The 24,291-nt window shown below is 47.5% G+C and overlaps 2 protein-coding genes across 2 annotated transcripts in view; one reads left to right on the plus strand and one right to left on the minus strand.

Annotated features, from left to right (window-relative positions):
• Nucleotides 1-9,023, minus strand: part of LHPP (phospholysine phosphohistidine inorganic pyrophosphate phosphatase) — a 74,278-nt gene extending 65,255 nt beyond the window's left edge. Inside the window, exon 1 of the mRNA XM_053984295.1 lies at nucleotides 8,877-9,023. Within this exon, the coding sequence (XP_053840270.1) occupies nucleotides 8,877-9,004 (128 nt within the window). The 5' untranslated portion in view covers nucleotides 9,005-9,023. The remainder of the gene's footprint in view (nucleotides 1-8,876) is intronic.
• A 2,818-nt stretch (nucleotides 9,024-11,841) lies between these two features.
• On the plus strand, nucleotides 11,842-13,347 carry NKX1-2 (NK1 homeobox 2). Its single transcript, XM_053983973.1, has 2 exons — nucleotides 11,842-12,208; nucleotides 12,773-13,347. The coding sequence occupies exons 1-2, from the start codon at nucleotides 11,842-11,844 to the stop codon at nucleotides 13,345-13,347; spliced, it is 942 nt and encodes a 313-aa protein (XP_053839948.1).
• The last annotated feature ends 10,944 nt before the right edge of the window (nucleotides 13,348-24,291 follow it).

Consider the following 24,291-nt stretch of genomic DNA (forward strand, 5'->3'; position numbering starts at 1 on the left):
AACTCTGCCAAATCCTGCAGGGAACAGTCACACTCACCTGTACCTTCAGTATCTCACACACTGGGATGAATCCATCCCTGGATGCTCAGCACAGGGATGGTGAGCAGAGCCTGCAGGCCAGCAAACAACTGTTAACTCAGAGCTTAAATAATTAGGGAGAGCTTTTACCAACAGCTCTGCATGGGGGAAAACCTGCCTCCAATCACATTTACAGCAAAACTCTCCTTCAGTTTCCCTGGCCGGGCAGGTTTTGCACGTGGAGAGACTAAAAGAAGTGGCTAGAAGGTCTGTGTCTCACAAGTGTGACGCTTTGCTCAGTGAGTCTACAGGGCTGCAAAGCTTCAAGGGAAACCTCCAGCCTCTGAACTGACCCACTGCTCACACTCCCAGCAAAGCAAGGCAAAGCACTGCAATTTCCACTGCTGGCAAGCGTGGGGATGTCAGGAGAAGAATAAAGAACAAGATTTGTAATGTGATGTCCTGTAAGATAAGGAGCAAGGGATTAGGTACCTGCAGGAGCAGAAGAATGAGGCAGCAGGAGATGAAATACACGACACGCGTTTTATCGAGATCTCCAGCGTATTACAGATTTATCAGCAGGTCCATTACAGAAGCACAGGCACACCCAGGAAACCCAGTCAATCAGGCCTTCAGCTGACTTCCACACACCATGGCTGTGATAAAGATCCCACCCAAACACCAGGAAAATCGATCCTGATTAGAGCACGTGGACAAGCAGCACTGCTTCCCACACTGCAGGGCCCAGGTACCGGGGACATCCCAAGGCTGCCTCTCCCTCACTGTTTGGGGCCATCAGCAGGCTCAGCATCAGACAAAACCACTTTTCCCACCAAATCCACTCAATTTCCAACATCACTGGTCACACCACTCCTAATGCCTGAGAGCAGGAGCAGGGGAGGTTCACCTGAGTGAGGCAGAGCAGCTTCTGACCCTCCAGGGCATGACAAATGACAAACTCAGCTGAAGTGGCAAAAGAAACTTGTCAGAGCCCCTCTGGGAGGGGATAGCAGAACAGAGATGGCAGAAGGGAGCAGATGGAGAGGCCACTGTCCCCTCCAGCTGTGTGTCACTCTGCTGCCAGTGCTGCTCTGCTGGGGAGCTGCCACAGCACACAGGCACTGAAGGAAAAAGTCACCAAAAAAACCCCAAAAACTTCCAAGCCCCAAATTAAAAGTGGACAGGTGAGCACTGAGCTACCACACCAGCCTTACCAAAGGAGGGATTTATGCCCACTCCAGATCCAAACAACCACTTGGTCACCCAAATGATCCCTAAATCTACACCTGGGGCACCCACCCAGCCCTGGCCACGCCGTGAGCACCTGCCCAGGGGAGAAGTGGATGTGAGGGGTTTAATTTCAGCCCTGAGCTGCCCCTGGCGCTTCAGCAGCTCTTTGAACTGACCTTTACCTCGTTCTGCTGGAGCAGGACACGGGGCTGAGTGACAATGTCCCACAATGCAATTACCATGCGTCAGATGAGCCGGTCCCTTACAAATCACCTCGAACTTTACACATCTGCTGCCTGTCAGCATCTGCCAGGCTCACTCACCCGAAAATAATGAAAAAAAACTCTCATTATTGCTCCATAACAGGTAAAGTGTTAGGACAATTATTGGACATCCTCACTGACCTTGTGCAGACTTAGCCAACTGCCCTTGCCAACCTTTATGGGCAGCCTTTGGGCACATAAAACACAAAACCTGTTCTTTCAGATGATGTAAAGGTTGTGACACCCATAGGAAAAGCAATGGTCCTGGAACCCGGACTGGGAATCATCAAACTTAAATTCACATTATCCTGCACATGGCTGAAGCAGCTAAGGAAGAGGTATAAGGCTAAACTTCAGATTTCCCATCTTTTCCCACTGACTTTTGCAGTGAAGGTTTTTCCTCAGATGGGAAAAGGGGGAAAGTCCAGCCCCCAGCCAGACACCCTGTGCAGATGGGCAGTGGGGCAGAAAGCAAAACCATGGAACAGGCAACAAACCTGGGCTTGGAGACTGTCCAACAACAACTTCAAAGGGGTTTGGAAATGTGCTACATGAGATTTCCAGAACTGGCTTTTTATCCTGCTTTTGGTCTTTCAGAGTGCTTTGGGGTTTTTAATTTAAGAAGGAAGCATGCACTTTTGCTATTTGACTCTTTTGCATCAGTGGACAAATACGAGTGTGCTCCAGTGTAAACCTCTCGGCACTCTGATACCTTGTCTGAAACACAGGGAATCAACAGCACCTGCAACCAAACCACAAAGTAAAAGCAGGACTTGTGCAGCAACACCATCCTCCCACCTGGGCAGGGCTAATGTTAGTGGCCTCTGCAAGGGCAGGTAAAATCTCTCCTGATCTTGCAGGTTTTTACCAGGAGAACCTCCCTGGGAGCACCACACACACCTAAGGATCCAAAAAGATTTTCTGGCTCGGCACTGGTTCAGAGCAATAACCCCTTCTGGGGTCCAGCTGTGGAAATGCCTGGTGGGAGGAAAGCACATTTGCTCTGCTTAAAAGGTGTCTTTTTGGCAAAAATGTGCTGCATTTTCTCTGAAAATCTCTATTCCTGCCATTCCAGTGGCTATTTCAGCTTCTGCAATAACAGCAGGCAAAGTCATTATTTCAGAAGCCTGAAGGAAGCCCTAAGTGCCTTTGCCCATCCTTACATGGTGCAAGCCTCTCCTAATTCCATGGAAACACTGAATTCTCTGGTGTTTTTTAACCTGGTGGGTGCAATGGAGTCAGAGGACTGTGGCTAAAACTCCAGGATTTTCCTTCTCTCTCCCAGTGCCCAAAACTTTCCGTTCCTCTGATTTCTGCCATCACAGCACATCCAAAACTGCTTCAATCTTGCTGTCACATCTCTGATGCCACTTTTGCCCCCTGACCTCCTGGTGTTTCCCTTCACTGATGTCCTGTCATGGGTCCTGAGTACAGCCAGGCTCATTAAAGCCCTGATTCTCTGGGGATCCAACTTTCTGCTCCACGTAGCCCTGACAAATCCTTACACACGGCACTTTTTGGCCCCAGTCCCTCTTGCATTCCTGAAACTCATCTCTACATCTGCCATCTCCCCAGCACAATTTCCTCTCCAGCCCCATATGGCTCACCTCTCTCTAAATATAGAAGGGGATAATTTGGAGGCAATCCAAAGGAGGGATTGCAAAAGGGATTAAAAAATAGGAGGGCATTACCTTTGCACTTGAATAAAAGCAGATTAATAGGCACACATAAAGGAGCCACAAGAAGAGGCCAATGTTACTTAAGGGTGGGCAAGGGTGACAAAAGGAAGGGTACAGTTATAAGAGTAAAGACTCTGGAAACACCACTTTGCAACAGTGTTTGACAGTAAAAACTGAAAAAAAATCACCAAATTGTAGCTCAAAGCAAACTTTAACACCCACCAATGCCTCCATTTAGGTCTTTTGATAATTTAGCATTTTTCAGAGGTAGAAAGAAATCCTGGAACTTTTAACTGGAAATCCTGGAAGTTTTAACACTAAAACAAACATGAAGTCCATCTTATCCTGAATTTTCTACAAAGGCCATTGAATACAGCTGGATGCCAAAATTACTGCACAAATTATCCAACACCATAAATCATAGTCCACCTCTCTGAACAGCAGGGAAGACAACAAATTTGTAGGCAGCAATATGCCACAACAGCGAAATCTAGAATTCAGTATTTAATAAAAATAACACATGCTTCTGAAGGGAATCTGCAGAAAGGAAGCACAAAGGGAATACAAGAAAAATCTCTCTGGTCCATTAAGTTCAGTAACAAGATGCATTTAAGGTGCAGATTACCAAATCAGCTTAATGTATAACATCTAAAAGACTTTAACCACACTGCAAGTGGTTCAATAAGTAAACTCTGTCAGACCTTAAATAGCTGGAAAATCTCCACTTTAGGAGCTGCCAAGAAAAAAACAGATCTTTGGGGGTTCAGTTAGCATGAACAGGTCTGGGATATATTTATTTGCATTAAGCAAAATATTTTTATGGACAACGTAATGAATGATACTCTAATAACTTTTATTCTGTGCAAAAAGGGGGGTACACGATCTTTAAGGCTGCTTCCAACCCAAACTATTCTATGATTCTATGAAGCTGCTAATTGCTCCATTAAAAACTCATTCAAAACCAAGTTATCTTTGACAGGGTTGAATTCTCACTTTGCACACAAAGAGCACCTGTTTGTAAAGAAGGAATTCTATTTCTGAGACCCTAAAGGTTAAGGATGTGTCAACTCCAAAAATGCAAGCACTTACTCATGCAACTTGTGCAGACAGCAGGTGAGCACCCACAACTTCAGGGACACAAATCTTTTCAAAGAAATAATGAACACTGCTGATTAGGAAAGTAAATATGGGTTAGAAACACCCACTGCACTCAGAAAACGGAGACCACAGCTAATGTTACAGACTGGAGTACAGCTGAGGATCAATTCCTGGATTCCCTTCTGGCTCTGCCAGGGAACAGCTACAGAATACAGAATGTTTCATTTTTTGTGTGTCTGCTGCTTCAGGAGGGCAGTGACACCTGGGTCACTGGGTTTCTTTGGGGAGCAAGTGCAAAGAGAGTCAAGTACAAAAACAAATTAACAGATATTTACACTGTATACTGTGTAAAGTATGTATACTTTACTTTGAAGGTCTCTTTCTAGAAGGAACAACTCCTTTTCTATCAAATGCCCCGAAGGCAGGGCAAGCCTTGGAACTCTCAACATCTGCACAGCCTGTGCTAAAGCCACATTATCTGCTGTGACAACAAAGATTTCCTACTCCTCGTGGCACACACACTTCCAAAAGGCTCTTTGTGAGCTCCCAACTCCTCTGAACCCCCACACCCTGAATTGTTTTACAGTCCCAGTTCCCTTGTTCTCCTCACAATCTTCTTCTTGTTAGACTCTCCAGGTATTTTATTTAACAGGACTGTCCAGCTGCTCCCCAGCCTCTTGCTCCCCAGATTTCCGCTGCCCTTTTCAAGGGCTCTGTAGAAAGCTGTGCTAACAGATGCACTATCCCAGCCCAACAACAGGATGTTGTAAACCTCCAACTACTGTGTGCTTTTCATATGGATATGCTAATGGACACACTATCAGCACACAGCTGTAAATGCAAATGCCAGAGCACAGGCTGAGCATCTTTTATGGGCGTTTAACCACCTTCTGTCTTGTAAGGGACCAGCTCCCTGCTATTTGTAAGATAAAAAGCAGCTAGCTCACCTCGTGTCAATGCTGTGTAAATCGATTAAGACAATAACAGCACGGCACTGAGGCTCTGTTAGGGCTGGCTCCAGGAGAAGCCTTTAAGTCACCGATGGCCCTTCTGATCTCATCCACAGGCTTTCTGATCTGCTCCAAAGCATCTGCCAGTGACCTGCACACGCTGGGAAGAGATGGGTGGGGTTTATGTAACTTTTCCAAAACAACAAAGTTATGCCATAGTAAGTTAAACAATCAAGAAACATTATGTCTTTAAAGTTTTAAAGGGATAAATTATCTTATCAAGCCACTTGTGGCTTTTTTAGCCATCCACTGCTGTAATATCCCCACCTAAAGATAGCAACAGTCCCTGAAGAATTTAGAGACATTCCTGGCTCCAGGAGTGCCAATACCCTTTGGAACACGGGTGCCTGGCTGCCAGAGTCTGGATGAGTAACAAGGATGCAGATTCACTTTATCCCTTGAGCCCAGGGCACAAGCTCTGCTCAAACACTGCTGTGCTTCACCTTCTCAGCCTCCTACCCACCAACCCCCTCTCAGTGTACACTGAATCCTTCAGTATTTCACAGGTAAGATTTATCAGGGCTGCAGGTACATCAGCAATAAAAAAAGCATTCCCAGCTGTTACATTCAGTGTTTCAACACAGGTTATACCAATTATTGATGCCTTGCTCAGGAGGGTCTCTACAGCAGTGAATGCCACCTTGCTCAGGGTGTTCCTGTGTCCATCAGCTTCTCTGGCCATGTTTCTGCTCCATCTGACTGTACTGTTGGCTAAAAACAAACAAACAAGAGGGAAGCAGCCATCACAAATAGAAACCAGGCCAAATTCTGCTGGCAGAAATTAAGCTGCTGCTCTCACAAACACTAACTCAAATAACTGCACAGCAGAATTCAGCTGAAAACAAGAGAAATAATGCAGCAAATGTAGTTTTAGGTCAGAACAGCTTCAGTCACATGGAACCAATGACATATTAGAATGTTTATTTATCATTTTTATTGGAGTGTACTATATGTTGTTACACTAAGTTAATTGCCGTAATGGGGAGGTGATGTAGCAAGACAGTCTGAAATGAACAGGTCAGCTGTCCTGTTCTAAGAGTCCTTATCTGTACTCTGAGTTATCAAAATGGGATTTAAGGTTTCTGTTGGACATATACATGCACTAAAAGATGTTAGACAGCTCCTTTAGCAGAGGACCACAGCAACTGGAATTAGTTATAAGGCTCCTTGCTATCTGCAATTATGGCTCTTTAATTGATTAAAAAAAAAAAAAGAATTAATTAAAAAGAGCTCCTTTTAGCTTTGATCCATCTGCTTGAAACCACCCAGCTGTACTGTGACGCAGACACAAATATTAATGAGCAACTGGCAATAGGATAATGAGTCAATAAAGAGTTTAAATGGTGTGAGCCAGAACAATTACTAACCTAATAGGCAGATAAATAAGGCTGCTTGACTTTACCCAAGGAAAATGATTATTCTTCACCACTTATATTGAATGACCTGAACAAAGTGGTTTGGTGGGTTTTTTTTCCCCCTTCCTGGCACTTTTCCATTCTGCTGTTTCCAGTTCCCACAGCTACATCCACAGTTTCTCCACTGCTCACCAAATCCTGCCCAAACAAGATCAGCTTTCTCTGCATAGCATTCCAGAGCCTTTTGCTGGATTGCATCTCCAAACCCTCCTCAAAGACCCCTGCAGCCCTTCAGGACAGGCAGACAGGTCAGATTAGCTGCCAAGAGCTTCCTGTGACTAACAGGCAAAAAGGGTTTACACATTCCCAGGACTTCCAGAGAAAATTTTCCTACATTTAGCCCAAGGCCAGAGTTTTACTGCTGTTTCATCAGCATATTTCTGACGTTACTATAAGTTAGATTGCAGTTTAAGTTGTCTCCATGCAGGAGGTTTCCGCAAATGCAGTGACAAAGGTTATTCAACAACAGCCTGCAACCTGACAAAAGATGAAGTTTAAAATTTAGGAGCAAAAAAACAACGTCAAAAGCACCTGGTGAAGCACGACACAGGCATTATTGAATATGTCCTGGTTTCTAAAGGAAGGACCTGATCTCTGACAGTACTTATGCAGTTGTTGTTGTTACTTATGCTTGGTTTGACCATGCCTGGAGGCCTTGGCTATGATCTGGACTATCCCAGGCTGTGCTGTGCACATGCACAATCCCCTGAAAGAATCACAGGCCACAGGATTTCAATAGAAGCAACTTCTCCTTTTGCCTTGTTTCACTGAACTCCCTGGGAATGCTGCTCTCCCCTTGGCAGTCCTGGCACCTGCAGCTTCTCCTGGCCAGGTGAGCACCAAAAACCGGCCAAGAGCCTCAATAAGGCTTAAACTTACTTCAAATATTCCTCTCTGACAGCACTGGGAACTCTGATCCATTTGACAACATCTTCTGTGCATCCTACGTGTGTTTCAAGAAATATGAATGAAGACATAATTATAGGGGGAAAAAAAAGCAAGCAGCAAAGAATTCTGTTATTATCACTTCATTTGGATCTTCTCCAGTTCTGCCTTTCCATGGTGGTTCCATCAACATGTAGGCACATATTTAACTAACCTCATATGATTAATTATATTGAATTCAATATTTCCTCCTGCATATTTTCCTGCTCAATAATGCACTCGTCCCAAGTGTGTCTGTGCTGAGTGGCCCCAGAGGACAGAAGCTGCAGAGGTGTTCACCAAGCAGAGCTGTCAGTGTTTCACAGGGGTTCAGAATTTAGACATTTAGAACATTGCATGTGGGGTACATGCAGCAGCACAGAATCACACAATGGTTTGGGTTGGAAAGAACACTAAAGCTCCAATCTCCTGAAATGGACAAGGACACATTCCACTATCCCAGGTTGCTCCAAGCCCCATCCAGCACTTGCCAGGTGACACAGATCTGGATTTTCCACAGTGGGTCAATGAAACATCACAGAGAACCAAAAGGCTCATCCGGAAATTCACAACCACACAACCAATAAATGGTTTTAAACAAAGTTGTCCCTGTGGCCACTGCTTTCCCCTGGCCCCATCCTGCTCCTCTGGTCAAGCAGGGCCAATACAGACACACTGGCAAGTCAACTTAACTTATTAAAGTTACTTAGCTCGTGTTACCTGGACAGCTAAAAGTGAAGGAATTCCCTACCTGTGGGCACTGGGAGTAACTCCCCAAGACCTCACTTTGCTTTTGAGTCACTTCCAAGCTGGGCAATCATTAACCCCAGCACAGAAACTCTCCATTGCAAGGCTGCAAGTGCCCTGCAAGAAGTTCCAGCTAATTTGACAGCAGAGTTAATAAATTTACAGAAACACCAGCGTGGGTAATAGCTGAACAATGATTACCAGGGGATAGTGCCAGATTTCATACACACTGCCAGCTCCTGCCACGCGTGCAGTGACACCAACAACCACAGACCCACGCGGGACGCGCCTGCCGCACCGCCCCAGACCTTTCCCTCCATCCACCCAGGCTCTGCGGGCTCCCTTCCCTAAAATAACCCCCAAAAGCACCAAGCTGCCCCCAAAAGCTCCCGCTCCCCGTGCGGGGACGGGCACAGCGCAGCGGGGGCCGGCTCACACCAGCTGCAGGCGGCGAGCGGCCCCGCGCTGTGCCGCCTCTCCCCACCCACGCACCTGCGCACGGCCTCGGCCGAGCCGGCGATGGGGACGCCGCCGTCGGCGCCGCTGTCGTAGAGGACCCCGCTGACATCGAGCAGCAGCCCCCGCACGGCCCGGGCCCAGCCCCGGCCCCGCTCGGCCATGGCCGCTCCGCTCGGCGCCCGGCGCTGCCGGGAAATGCAGTCCCGGCCCCGCTCCGCCCCGAGCCCGCCCCGCGGCACCGCCCGCGGCACGGCCGGGCAGCCCTGGGGCTGCTGCCGGACAGCCCTGGAGCTGCTGCCGGACAGCCCTGGAGCTGCTGCCGGACAGCCCTGGAGCTGCTGCCGGACAGCCCTGGAGCTGCTGCCGGACAGCCCTGGAGCTGCTGCCGGACAGCCCTGGAAGCGGCCAAGGCCGAGCTGAATGCCGAGCAACCTGCCCTAGTGGGTGGCATCCCCACCCGTGGCAGCGCAGTGAAATGAGGTGATTTTAAACGCCCCTTCCAACCCAAACCATTCTGTGATTCATACGACAACCAAGGGAAAAAAAACCCCACTGACTCATCATGCAAAGAATTTTACAATCGCAGATAAGATGTTATCAGCTGTGTTCCAGCTTTACGGATAGTATTGTTTTCTCCCAAATATCTTCTCGTCGCTAATGCCATCAATAGCATGGCACGACTCCCAGAATGTATAAGGAGCTGTGGTGGAATTATAGTCCATTTTATTTTAAGGAAAGCAGAGGAGCCTTGGCAGCATTGATTTGCATCACCGCTTCTGGAATAGTCTCTGGCTTCTCCCTAAAGATAATATCTAAACTGTGAAATTCATTAAATAGACTCAGAAATGGATCGGGTTATTTAAAACAACATTACTAATGGCACAATATCTCAGCTGTCTGCAGCGATAGTGAACATTGTCTTGGATAGTGTTATCAGTCCAGGACACCCGCTATGAATATTGATCCACAGCTTGTTACAGCCATCACTTGCCGTCAGGACAGGTCAGGGTTGAAACCCACCTAGCATCAAAGCAATTTAAAGACAGCACTTGGGCTGAATTTTAATGCCTGAGCTAGGAAACAGACCAACTTCAGAGTGCTGGAACTAATCCATGAGTATGTGCCCTTCCACATGCATGTATGTTTGTAGGTTGTTGTGTATATACATGTGAAACTGATGCGATTTGAAAATGTCTTGTAGCTCACAGATTAATTTCATTGCTACAATTTGCATTCTCAGCTCCTGCAGACCAAACAACTCAAACAGAAGTATTTGTAGTCTCACATACATCAGATTTTTTTTCCTGGTTCACCACCTCCCACATCCCCAAAACTAAGCTTTAGCCACCTGTAGCTTGTGGGTGTGAACTCCTCAGGTCTGAGTTCCCTTCTATTCTACATTCTTGTGGTATTCTACCCCAGAGGCCGGTGCCAAATGGGCTCTTGGATAATTAACAGTTACTTTTAATCACATCACCCTTGGACATCATAATCTCATCTTCTTCCTCTCTCCTTATCTTAAAACCTATGCCAAGAATTATTTGTGAGCCAAATTCTGCTGAGGCTGAGGCAGCTATGAAGAGGAGGAGGAGGAGGAGGGGTGTGCTCTGCATCTCTCCATTGGAATAGAAGCAGGTGGAGCAGCAGATTCCTATCGAGGGCTGCCTTCCCTGGCTGAAGGGTGCCTTTCCCCAATCTATCTGATGATTTGTGGCACCAACAAACGCTGAAATGCCAAGGAGGGGGAAAAGCATCCCCACGAACAGACACAGGTGTGCAGAAATACACAGTAAATGTGTTTTCAATAAGCAGGACTGGCTAGAAGTGGTCACAGGGCTGGTGCAGAGTGGGGAGGCTTGGCCTGCTCTCACCTACCCTGACCCAGTTATAATGTGAACAGGCAACAAAGTGTTTTCCCCCAAGCCAAGGAGGGCTCGTTAGGGGGTTGCTCAGTGGGTAGGAGCTCCTCCAGCACAGGCAGGCCTCAGTTTCCCTGCCTACTAACTGGAAACAGTATGAACACCACGGGAGAGTGGTGCAGGAGTGGCCCAGAGTCTAACTACACTGATCCCAAGCTGCTCCCAAACGAAAAGCTGCTCCTTTCTCCCTGATGAGCAGGCAGTAGCTTCACTTCTCAAACAGTGGCTGCTGGCACAGGGAGCGCTTGGAGCTTGGATCCTGCCCAGCGCAGGAGAGGGATGCAGGAGCCATCCCTCCTCTCTGGGTCCCTCTGAACACGGAGCTCACGCCCGCTGGACCCGCACGGATCGGGAGAGCTGCAGGTGGCTCAGAGGAGGGCGAGGGGACAGGTGCAGCCGGTGGCTCTCCGGGCCCCGGGGGACGCCGGCTGCCCTCGGGCTGCCGGGTGCAGCCGCATCCCTGCTCCGGCGGAGGTCCCGGCTCCGGTGCCAGGGGCTCCTGGCCGCCCCCTCTGCACATCCCCCCGCCCAGCCCGGGGCGGGTAACGGGAAAGCCCCGTCGCCGAGAGGCTGGGATGGAGGGAGGCGCCCGCTGCGCCCCCGCGGAGCCAGCGCGGCGGGGAGGGGGCGCGGGGGCGGCGTGCCAATGGCTGCGCTGCCCCCTCCTCTGCCCCCACCCCGCCGCCGGCCCCTCCGCCTCCCGGCCGACCCTCCTCCCCGCCGCTCACTCCGCGCCGCCAGCGCCCAGCGTGCGGCTCCGGAGCGGCCCGGCTCCGCGCCCGGCGCTGCGCTCCGCCGGCTCCGCGCTGGGAGCCAGCAGGTCTCCGGGAAGCGCGGAGGGTGGGGTGGGATGCCGGAATGCCCGGACCGCGGGGCCAAGGCGGCCCCCATCCATCATAAAATCTCCTTCTCCATCTTAGACATCCTGGATCCCCAGAAATTCAGCAGAAGACGCGAACCGGCCTCGGGGAGCTGGGGCAGCGCCCCCCGCTCGGGCGAGCGGGAGAAAAGTTTGGGAAGAGTTGAAGTAGGAAAGGACGCTGCTGCTCCCGGCAGCGGGAGGAATAAACTAGAGGCACATGGTAGGAACGCGCTCGCGTTTCTCCGGCCGGCGCTGGCGGGGCGCGCAGTTGGAGGCACACGGGGACCCTCGGCCCCGCGCCCGGCGGGACGCGCTCCCCGCGCGGGGTCCCGCAGGAGCGAGGGAAGGGGGAGGCTGGAACTGGATTTTAAGTCTTGATGCTGCAAAGGGAAAAGTTCTCGATATCCGCGTGCCCTGCCGGGCTCCCGGCGTGCGGATCATCCTCTGCCGCCGGAGCGGGAGGGCGCGCATCAGGGCGCGCCGCCGCCCCACCCCGGCGCCGGACGGGCCGCGGCTCTTTCCGAGGCACCGCACGGGTTTCTTTCCCCCAGCCCCCGGGCGCTCCTTTCCCCGGGGCGGCAGCGGTCGGATGCCCCGGCCCGCGGGACGGCCGGCTGAGTAATTGCTCAGCCCGTCCCCACCGGAGGATGCCTTAGCTCCCGGTGATCGATATCCTATTACCGACTCCCGCCTATCTCCTCCCCGCAGCTTGCAGGTGCCCACTTCAAACCTCCTTCCCCCGGCCTGATCCTAATATTGTTCGATTAAAACTTACCTTTAATAGATGACATCTATCGATCTGGCCCTCGCAAATCTGAAACTCCATTAGCGCAGGGATAGGGAGGGGGGAGGGGATTTATTTCGCTTCAGAAGGGGACTTTAATAACTACTTTTTTAATTGGTAAGAAATCCATATCGACGGCTCCCCCCTCCCCACCGCGGATGCGGTGGCACGGCAGGGGACGCGGGGGGGGGGGGGGGGGCGGGTCTCGCACGACGGGGCGGAATTTCTCTCCCCTTTATTTTATTTTTAATGATTGCCCTTATGTTGAGGGGAGGGAGGGATGTGGGAGCAGAAGCGCGGGGTTCGGAGGGGGAACGGGAGGAGGGATGCGCTATCCCCTGACGAGCCCCGTGATCTCACCTAGATGCGCACGCCCCGGCGGAGAGCGGCGCCGAGGACGCGGGGCAGGAGCGAGACGAGGAGGACCCGAGCGGGGACGGGACCGGGACCGCGAGCCCGCCCGGGCCGGAGGAGCCGGGCTCGCCGCGGAGCGCCCGGCGGCGGCGGCCGGAGCCGGGCTGCGGGAAGCCGCGGCGGGCGCGCACCGCCTTCACCTACGAGCAGCTGGTGGCCCTGGAGAACAAGTTCCGAGCCACGCGGTACCTGTCGGTCTGCGAGCGCCTTAGCCTGGCGCTGTCCCTCAGCCTCACCGAGACGCAGGTGAAGATCTGGTTCCAGAACCGCCGCACCAAGTGGAAGAAGCAGCACCCGGGCGCCGACGGGGCGGCCCCCGCAGCATCCCCCGCGGCGGCGGCGGCGGCGAGCGGCGGCAGCCCCAGCCCGCCGGGCCCCGCAGCTCTGCCCTTCCAGACTTTCCCTTCCTACGCCGCCGCCAACGTGCTGGTGCCGCCGGCCGCCCCCTTCCCGCTGGGCGCCGGCCCCTTCACACCCTTCCTGGGCCCCGCGTACCTCGGCCCCTTCTACGCCCCGCACCTCTGAGGCGGCAGCGCCGGGGCAGCCCCCGGGAGCCAGGAGCGCACCTCAGCCCTTCTGACCCAGCGGGGAACACTGTCATCACTTCTGCTGCTTGCGTGGCGATTTGAAGTGTAAGAAAGTTGATTTTTCCTAGGCGTCACGGCAGCATGCTTGACTTTGACACACAGAGAAAAAAAACCCTCTATAACCACTGGATTTTATTAGCACCTTTGAGATGTAATTATAGGTGTTGGAGATGGGAAAAGTAACCCTCTTTACACATGCCTGACACTAATTCCCTGCAGATTCTTCTCCAAGTTCATTGTTAAGATGCTCCTCGTTGCTGTTCGGCTTGCCAGCACACGTCTGAAGCCTCGGGGGCTCGGGAGCTGTGGCACTCGTTAGCACTGCTGCGATCCTGATGCTGATGAGGGTGCAGGCGGCCGTGTCGAATCCCAGGGATGCTCGGCAGTGAAGACGTCCCCAGGCTCTGACTGCGCTCGTTGGACTCTACTGAGCTCTGTTTGACCCACGTTTCGTTATCGTTTCTGAAAACTGCCAGTCACGTTCTTGACACCCTACCTAGAGGAGAGCTTTGTTTGGGAAGGTGCAGGAAAATGCAGCTCCGTGTCATCGGGAGACAAGAAGGAAATCTGCCTGGTCAGTGGAAAAGTGTTCAACTGCTGCTCGTGCCCACGGCCTCTCTGCCTTTCTCTGCAGTTTAGTCCCAATGACTTCACAGGTTTTGGATAAGAAGTCTAAAGATCATTCTTTTTGCAGAGACCAGTTGTTCTTGTAATAACACAGCATTAGTGCCAAATGAGGCAGAAAAGAAAACATAAATCAGAGAAAATGATTACATTATTCATTTCTTTAAAAATGGGGCATTTGTGGTAGAAAGTAGGTAAAACACAGTATTTCCAGCATGCTGAGACCTATTTTCCATAACAGAGAAACACATGCTTTTTCTGGTTTTGCTTTTTGGAGCATTTGTTAGAAGGAAAATCACATTTCATCTTCATCGTTACAAGCATTGGAATGAAAAGGAATTTTAGCTGGGGGCTCATCTGTCCCCGAACGGAGGGGAAGTAATTGGTTTAAAAAAATCTGTCTCATGCAGTTTTACAAATTATTGCAACACAGTATTCCAGACTGTATCCTCCTGGTCTCTGACAATGCTTTAAAGTACACACTGGCTTTCCAACCAAAAAACTTAGCTCATAAATCCTATCTAGCTCTTGTGTTGGTCTAAATAAAAAGGGTTTTTAAATTATTCCCTGTTTAATTGTTTTTAATGTTACTGGGATGAGGCACTGTCTGCTTTGTGGACTATTTGCCCACCTGGTGTGGGTCTTGATGGTCCCTGTGTTGCATCTCAGTGACTGAGGGTGATACCTCATCTCTTCTGGGCTGGCTGCGAGGAGATGGGTGATGGGACAACCCTCTCTTGCAAAAATCACCCTCCTGACTTCCAGCTTGGCAGGCATCAAGGGTGTGAGAGCCCCAAGCCTAAGCTTGGGCCAGCTGAAATGACCTGAGGTTGTCTTTCCACAGCGAGAGGAGGTACGCAGTGTCTCCTCAGTGATTTGCAGAGCTATTAACAGAACACAAAGTTCACGGATTTGGAAGTCATGGCTGCTGTATGAATGTGTTTACTTGGAGGTTAATTAAAGTAACTTTTTAACCCTAATTTAAGTTAGAGTTACAAAAGATGGGGGCATTTCAGCTGCTTGGGGTGCATCCAGAGCTGCCTTCCTTTCTGGCCAGGCAATCAGTAGTCCCAAGTGCCTGAGACATCAGGTCCCACCACTGCTGACAAACTGTGTGTCCACTTCTGGCCACTCATGGGCAGTTAAGAGCTCAAGCCCTGCAGGGTGGGAAAGGCATTCCTGCAGGCTGGCCTAGTCCATCTTCTCTGCCTCAAGTTAGGACTAACTAGACCTAAATCCTCTTGACTATTCCTGGCCTCCTATTTGTGATTGTCATCACTGTCCATACAAAAAACAGGTCTTGATGTCACCTTGCTGTCAGTCTAAGAGGTTCCCAGAGCATGATAGGGTTGGTTACCCACAGTGAACCCAGATCTCTGGTAAAAGACAGACTTGTGCCCTGGTATGGTCATATGGTTACTTCTTTTCCTTGAGAAGTGTAAATCACAGCAAAAAAAAAAAAAAAAAAAAGAAAACTGAGAATGTTACAAGTCAAAATAAATAATATAAATTGTCTCTTCCTTCAAGATGTGGTTTTTGCTGTTCATAAACCTTTCAAGGCTCTGCTTTGCCAGCAATTTTACCCTTGCCAAAACTGTATTACCTTTAGAGGAAATATTGATTCCTATGCAAGATGCTCTAGCCTTTGTTTTTTGCTATCACTCTGTTTAGTCACTTCTAGCCCAGCTTCCCAAAAGATGTTTTACAGTTATTTCCAGATAATATAGCAGTCATGGTCCCCACTTTGCATGACTTGCACCTCTGCATGGCACTGGAAGGGGGATGCACATCAATGGGAATGCAGATTTTGTGGCTCTGATCCCAGGCCACTGAAGTTTTCCTGGCTAAATGCTTCCAAGCACTTTGGACAGAGCCTTCCCTCCCTGCCTTGTTGAGTGGGGGCTGCTTGGGTTGATGATTCTCGTTAGGGATGTGGTGGCTGGGCACTTATTCCAGCTGAGGTTCCAAGCAGCCCTGGGAACAGCAATTGCAGTCAAACTTTGCGTTGCCCAGATGAGGCCATTTGCACTGGTAACACTTCTAGAAATGCCCCACTGAGTATCCATTATCTCTAACAATTCTGAATAAAGATTTGTGCAATATTTTCAGGCACAGACAGAAACTGACTTTACTCACAGCTGAATATAGATGTTAAAAGGAATCATGAGTAAGTTCTAAGTGTAAAAAGCAAAAAATGCATCTATATTAAATTAAAAGAGCTTTGAATTTAAATGCTCCAGAGAGAACAGGAAAGTTGGAGCCTCCCTCATTCCTAGACAGCCTGGTCTAGTGGGTGGCATCTCTGCCCATGGCAGGGAGTTGCAACTTGGTTATCTTTAAGACCCCTTCCAACCCAAACAATTCTGTGATTCAGCACCTGACAGTGCCTGCAGTGAGCAGGCAGCAGCAGCTGGGGGTCAAACTGCCCAAACTACTGCCAATTCTGAGTCCAAGAACCACAAAATCACTTTGGAAAGAGACTTGATTTAACCTGATAATGAAACAAGTACAGGGAGGCACACAGTGACATCACAGTTAGGGAAATGTTAGAAATGTTAATTTAACCAGAATTTCAGAACCCTACTTCAGAATAAAAATATCCACAACAATTCATGCAGTTGAGTTTGCAAAGTTGGAAGAAAACAATGAAAAATTAAATAAATGGAGGAACAAAAGATAAAATGTATTTATTGGCATGTCATTGACCAAGCTTTTTTCTTGAAGGAAATCAATGGGATTTCTTGTGTAATACATGACTGGAAAATTAAACTAAAGTCTATTTCCTTCCTAGCAATCTCTCTCTTGTTCTCTCTCTCATTATTATTAGAACATATGTAATAAGGTTTGTGCTACCTACACACAGGTTCTTGAGGTGAGAACAGGTTCTTGAGGTGAGAACAGACTCCTGTTTTCCACCTGTGGATTTTTCCTCACTGAGATCATGAGACAGCCAGAGATGAGCCAAGACAAGGAGCAGAGAGAGCTCAGAGGTCTCCTACTCTCCCTGCTTCAGGCAGAACAGGAGTTCCTTCAGAAGAGATGTGATCACTGATTTTTGTGGTCACTGTGGGGCACACGAGTCTCACCTCCTGGTGGCAGCAGAGGTTGAGAGGTACATGGCAGCGTTCTCTGGTGACTCAGGAACGAATGAGAAGTGTTGCTGTGCTCCCAAATACCTCTCAGGAATGGGAGCAAAGTCTGATTTTTCAGCAGCTTTACAACTCACAGGCAGACAAGATGTCTAGCAAAATATTTGATGGGTGACATCCTCCTGAAGAAAAATTGACAATTATGTTCTTGCATCACTAGGCCTGAACACCGTTTTTGTTTGCCAGTATGATCCTGTATCAGCTGAAGTCACCTTGATCTTTACAGCACTTTGTTGTCACAGCAAACTCATGTTGTGGGCCCCATTTCTGGTACTGCACTCAGAAAAAAGTTTCTGGGAAGGTAATGATGTGTACAACTAATTTATGAGCTGCTTGTTATAGGTTTGCTTTATCCTCTTAGCTGGCATCTTTACCATGTTCACAGGAGCTGTTCTGTGGTGGCTGTGATTCATGCAGCCTGTAGCAACACTACCACTGCTTTCTATGGTAGCACAAATATTAAACTCCATTTCTCTTAGATTTTCCCCTTCAAACACTGAAGAGTTCCCAAGCTGGCTTCTTTCTCAAGCTGATCATTGCTTTTTCTGTGTTCTTTGTAATGCCACAGGAAAAAATGTAATTAAAAATGTGGCATTCCATGGGGCTTAGTCACACTGCAACACTGCAGAGGGATTTTAGCAGTATTCAAGGTCTGTGCTTTTCCACTGAGCAGCCTCTGACAGATTGAAACCACTTTGAGTAATACCAGATCTATGTACAAGATCAATACAAATAAAAGATTTTTCTCCTTTCTACACATGCTGATTTATTATAGTAGCTTTGATCATAAACAACTGCTATTGTTTAAAGAAAGATGCCGTAAACATTCATTTAAAAAAAGAGAGAATGGATGAAATTACATCAACTTTACAAAATGGGAACCTTCAAAGATGTCAGGTTTTCTATCTGTGGGTCTTTAAGAACCTGACACAACAAAATGAGAGTTGGGTGAATTGAAACCTTGTCCTTTCAGGTGAGGTCAGTTCTCTGATGATGTCCCAACATGTGATACCTCCCGTGATGTTTGTGGGTAGCAACTGGAATGACAGCTTCCCTTATCAGCCAGTCCCTTCCATGGAATTACCCTGCAAAGCACAAGCATCGGTGAATTCAAACCCTGCAGCCCTCTGGAGGTACAAGGCTAGCCCAGATTGGAGAGAGCTTTGGGGGAAAATATTACAGGGTTAAGGCAAAAGATTCCAAAAGAGGCTCTAACCCCTGATGTGGTCCAAGACGTTTATTCCATAGGAGGAAGAGGGAAAGGCGGGGAAAGAGAGCGAACAATGGAGGAGCAGGGCATTTTCTAGACTCCTGTGCAGGAAAAGATAATTGGCTCCCAGACAATTGGGTACAGAAAGGAAGGAAGGGTTAAACTAACACGGTTACAGCTACAGGGGTCTCGGGGTGTGTGTGGGGGGGAACCATTCCCCAGAGTGATGCAACATTCAAGATTTGCTGCACTTCACTGGAATTGCTCCAGAAGAGCAACTGATGAATCCTAGAACAGTTTGGGTGGGAAAGGACCTTAAAGACCACCTAGTTCCAATGCTCCTGTCATGGGCCTGGAACTCTGATAGACAAGCTGCAGAGAGCTAAGAACAAATTAAATTCTTTACCAGTTTATTTGTCCCTTCTAAGGAACAGGCGCGTCATAGTTGAAGAGTAGACATTTTCTGTCAAGGTCTTTCTGAAGATTCCTTCCTTTTCTATGCTTTCTATATTTCCATATCTCAAGGTGTGTGATTTTTGAAAACAGTTATGATGAAAGAAATTGTTTTGAAACAATGGATTGAAAGCAAATTCCTTTGTCCTAAGATGTATCAAGAAAACATTTAATTTTCTCAATTATCTAATATTCTAGAAAAATCTAAGGATCATTTAAAGTCCTGGCTGGGGAAGTTCAGGTGGTCCCGGGGTAATGACAAGTGACAGGTGATGCAACAGGTGACCCTGCTGATCTTTCACCTCAGTGATGCCCAGTTAAAGCCTGACCTGGTGCATTATGTAACTTGTCCAGTGTCTGACCACAGCAGCCCTGAGGTCAGAGCTGAGTGCTCACCATTTAGCAAGGTTGACAATCCTGGTGGCAGCAACGTCAAACTCTGCAACAGCAGGGCCGGTGGGGATGTGTCATGCTGGAATTTTGAGAAGTTTCCCAGCTCCTGAGATAAAGCATATCCAGATGTTCAGTGCTCAGTCCTGAGATTAACCAAATTGACAAGGTATTTATTCTTATTATCCAGTTAGAAATATTTATGTTTGTTTTCTGTGTGCTTTCAGAACAGCCATCTGGGTCAGATTTTCAAAGTCAGGAGAGCATGTAAAGGAGTTTTCCAGAAGTCATTGTTCTGATAAAATCCAAGAATGAAGATTGTGAGTTAGGAAGCAAAAGGTCCTCAGGATCCAAATCAAAATACATTTGCTCAAGGAAGAAGCAAGGTCACATCCAAGGCACTTGAAAACCTGAAATTTAAACCAAATCTCACTCCAATTTTCCTTGGACTTTATTTTAACATTTGTAAGTTTTATGCTATAAAATGCCATTTATAAAGGTCTTTTAATCTGTCTTGGGTAAGCCAGAAAAAGGTTGTTTTTCCCAAGCTCTCTCCAATTTGTCTTTTTGCTAGTACGATATCCAAGGAATGCGATGCTCACCAGAAATGTGCGTAGAAAGGCTCATTAAACTACGAGTCCAAGAAATGAAAGAGCTTATAATTCACCTTTAGGTGAATTATACACAGAAATAAAACGTCTCCCCTCATTTGTGGAAGGCTCTGGATGTAGGTATTGTTGAGTTGCAGAGGAAAATGACAGTGTAAGTTCAAACATGGGGAACACTGCCTGAGAGAAGACAACAATTTAAATTCCTTTGATTCTGTAATTCAGTAATCCATGCTGTCATTTAACAGAATATCATGGTAATCTTTGTAAAATAAGCCAACATACAAATCAGGGAGGATAAGTATGAACTGTAGCTCAAGGTTGATATTGCAAAAGGAATATCAGCTCTAAGGGTTGTTTGTGGTGCTTTACGCTGGGTTAACTAACACCCATCCAATAAAACAGCATTATTTTGAGGGGGCTGTGCTATGCTTTGCCAAACTATCTTGAAAGATATGAACTAAAAGAGAAATCCTTAAGTGGACTTGAGAGGCAGATCTGCTTTGCATGCATTACAATTTGTTGCTGCCCACTCTGAGACACTGCACTGTGACATATTCTAGCTGTGCTGCAGGAAGGGCTAAGGTTTCTTGTCCTGCAAGATATGTCTTAATGTAGAGTTCTGCTGTCAGTAAACAACCAGAATAACACAATCATGGGCCATGAAAAGCCATTTTTCTATATAAGGCACAATGAACAATCCAATAATCCCAGCCTGTGCCTAAGAGCATTGTCCAAATGCTCCTGGAGCTCTGTCAGGCTGGGGCTCTGCCCACTGTCCCAGGGAGCCTGTTCAGGGCCCGGCCACCCTCTGGGGAAGAACCTTCTCCTGATACCCAGTGCAAACCTCCCCTGACACAGCCCAGCCGTTCCCTTGTTCCCGTCCCTGAGAGCAGGGATCACTATCCCTCCTCTGCCCATCATGAGGAAGCTGTAGAGTGCTATGAGGACTCCCCTCCTATCTCCAGACTGAATAAACCAAGTGATCTCAGCTGCCACTTGTACAGTTTTCCCTCCAGGCCCTCCACCATATTCATAGCTTCCTTTGCTCACTTTCCAGGAGCTTGATATCCTTCATTGTCAGACTGGGACTGAAGGCTGAGTTCCCCAGCAATGTTAACTGTGAGGTTTGCCTCCAAACCTGCCTTTGGCTCAGAAAAGTCCCTATTTTTCATTTTTGCTGTGTGGCAGCAGAGTTTCAACAGGAGGAGAAAGGGTGAAGCTTGTCCTTGTGGCTTTGCTATGGGTGGGAAAAGAGGTGGGACTGTCCTTGTGCCAGCTCTGCAGAATTGTGCTGGTTTTAGGTAATGATGAACTTGCACCTTGAGCCTCCCGGCTTGGGTGAACTCCACATCCAGCCTGTGCTCGGAGGTGAGGAACTGTCCCATGCCATTGAGGAATTGAACACTGCTGCCACACAGTGCAAAACATCGGCTCTTGAGGAACGTGGGATGTTTCCTGCAGCACTCCTAAGACAGTGTTAAACTCGAGTGAGGGTCCTGCAATCCTGCCTTGGCACCAGTGCTTGAGCTGCTCCCACGAGCAGCATGTGAATCCCTGGCACACGCTGAGCTTGTGCAGCCAAACCGACCCACAGTTCCCTGTTATTTACTCTGCCTCTAAATAACCACAATAAGTGGGATGCAATTCCTCAGTCTCCTCACATGCCTAATTCCCAACAACTTCAGTGAGCATTTCTGCCAGAGACAGGGCTGTGGAATTACTCCTAACAACTGGCATGACTTAACTTGTTCCTTCTTATAACTTTATGGTTTACTTACATGTCAAATTGTATTTTCTGGATTAGCAGAATGAATATAATAACCTTCTTTCTTCAAGTAGGTCAGAGTTTTCCTCTTTTCTGCAGGGCAAATTACTGTAAAATGTGAACATTTCATGAATTCCCTTTTCCATATTTTGGTTACTGTCATGTGGAGTCTTTTAGGTATCTACAGGTAACTAAATAGTACACATTAAGCTTCTGCTTTCCCTTTTTTATTCACATAAAATACTTCATCCAGCTGAGAGCAATTCCTCCAAGATCTACAGTAATAGCTGCTACTGTGCACAATGCGAATGGTTTAAAATTCCAGCTTGATATTTTCTGTGTCTTGATAATAAATACCAAAAACAAAGGAGGAAAGAAAGTGAGCCATGACACTGATCCTACATAAAACTGATCAGGTTTAAATTAAACAGAACTTTGAAGGCACTTTCTCTCAGGTCTTGATTAACCAGACTCCAGTTTGAGAGCTATTTCATATTTATAATATTTAATCTCAGAAATAGTTCCTATCAGCTTTAAAAAATACATTTACATATAGCATCTGTGCATTCCACATTATGTCTTTGTTTCTTCTTCTTTCAGACCTTACAGAATCCGAAAGCAAGCAAGCCTTTTCTTGCTTGAGGGTTGCTTGTTTGTTTATTTGCTTGTTTTTGAATCTCCGCCTTCCAGACAGGAATCTGCTGTTTTCCTGCATGTCTGGCTTCTGAAATCACCTCTCCGGGCAGTTTGCCTCCAGCTCCATGAGGCAGAGCTGAATCCAAGATTCAGCACTTCAATCGATCTTGATTGCCTTTAGTTTGCATTCTTTACATTTTCAGATGTGTATTTCCCTTATATGACAGGTGCTACCTAATCCTTTGAACAAGTTTTGTTCTTTCTATATTTTTCTGATTATTGTGGAAAGAACATGGTTGGATGAATCTAAATCAATTTGGAGATGAGTTTAAGAATAAGAGCATTTAAAGGCAGGTAAAAGGCAGCTCTTGAGTTGAGTCTATGAGAGATGAAAGGGATGTAGCTCCCAGCATGTTATTTTTGTGGCTAAATAGGTAGAAGACATCATTAGCATGACCTGAGATAACAGATCTATATTAATGAAATGCGATGCTAATGAAATGTCAAAGTAAAAAACAATCTAACCTTAAACCAGCATTTCCTACTGGAAAAATCCCATTGATCTCACAGATTGCAAATCCCAGACCATGTCCTGTAAGGCTATTTAAGAAACGTGAGTATGCCACAAACAAAATTATGTGATTTTTTTCCTTACACTAGAGATTGTAGAATCATGGCTTGGGTTGGAAGGGACATTAAAGATCATCCAGTTCCAAACTCCCCTGCCATGGGCAGTGACACCTTCCATGTGTCCAGGTTGCTCCAAGCCCTGTCCAACCTGGCCTTGGACACATCCAGGGATGGGGCAGCCACAGCTTCTGTGGGCACCCTGTGCCAGGGCCTCCCCACTCACACAGGAAACAATTCCTTCCCAAAATCCCATCTAACCCTGCCCTCTGCCATTGGGAAGCCATTCCCCTTGTTCTGTCACTCCAGGCCCTTGTCCAAAGTCTCTCCATCTTTCTTGTCAGCTCCTCCAGGCACTGGAAGGCCTCAGTTAGGTCACCCCAAAACTTCTCCGGGATGAACAATCCCAATTCTCCCAGCCTTTCCTCACAGCAGAGCTGCTCCATCCCTCTGATCAAGTTGGTGGCTTCCTCTGGACTTGTTCCAGGAGGTTCTTGTCCTTCCCATGCTGGGGACCCCAAAGCTGGATGCAGAACCCAAGGTAGGATCTCACCAGAGTGGAGTAGAGAAGCAGAATGAACTGGGACAATGTGTAATACTCAAAGCAGAGTAATGCTTATTCTCAGCCTTAATATTTAAGCTTTTCACAAAAAATCATAACTTCAACTAGAAATAAAGGGTTTCAATAGCTCCTAGACAATAACTGCCTCTGGACTTAAGAAACTGGGCACGGTATGACTGTGTATTCATTCAGCAGTCATGATTCTGAAATGTATTTTGCAATTTAGCACCTAAGGCACAACCTTTTGGTGCTTTATGAACTCATCTTTGGCAGCAGATGCAGGGCACTGTTTGCTGGCAGAACTGGGCTAGTAGGAGACACAAACACAATAGCAAATTGAGCCTAACTCTCTGTGTGTTTATAAAGAGCTCAACATCATCTGTTCTCCTCCCAGCCCTCACTGCATCAAGCTGACTGCGCATTGGGAAAATTTTCTCCGAGGGCATTGTTCTCCAAAGGCATAAGCGGTGCTGCTCCTTGACGTCCAAGGTTTGAGCAATTTGGTTAGAAGATATGACAAGGTTCAGGAATATTTTCAAATTGCTTGCTTTAGTGAGGGGAAGCTAAATTCTCTGCAAATTCTCTGTGTGTCAACTAGGATATCATGTTTTCTTTGTGGAAGAAATAAATTATTCTCCAGCATTGATAAATTTGTCAGGGCAATTTATGGACAAAGAACAAGAGGCACTAAGAAGTTACCATTGCTAAGACTGAGGGGTTTTTTGGTTTGGTTTTTTGGGGTTTTTTTGGGGTGTTTTTTTTTTTTTTTTTTTTTTTTTTTTTTGGGTTGTTTTTTTTGTTGCTCTTCCTAGTGAGGTGAATATCATAAAAAGTGAAATATTATTTGTTTTCTTC

The sequence above is a fragment of the Vidua macroura genome, chromosome 8, assembly GCF_024509145.1.
Source record: "Vidua macroura isolate BioBank_ID:100142 chromosome 8, ASM2450914v1, whole genome shotgun sequence".
Lineage (NCBI taxonomy): Eukaryota > Metazoa > Chordata > Aves > Passeriformes > Viduidae > Vidua > Vidua macroura.

Excerpts from the sequence above, each read along its gene's own strand:
- NKX1-2 (XM_053983973.1), top strand. The coding sequence starts at position 11,842 with ATGGTAGGAACGCGCTCGCGTTTCTCCGGCCGGCGCTGGCGGGGCGCG. Across the intron at positions 12,209-12,772 it reads CTTTCCCCGGGGCGGCAGCG|ATGCGCACGCCCCGGCGGAG; the intron begins GTCGGATGCCCC and ends GATCTCACCTAG.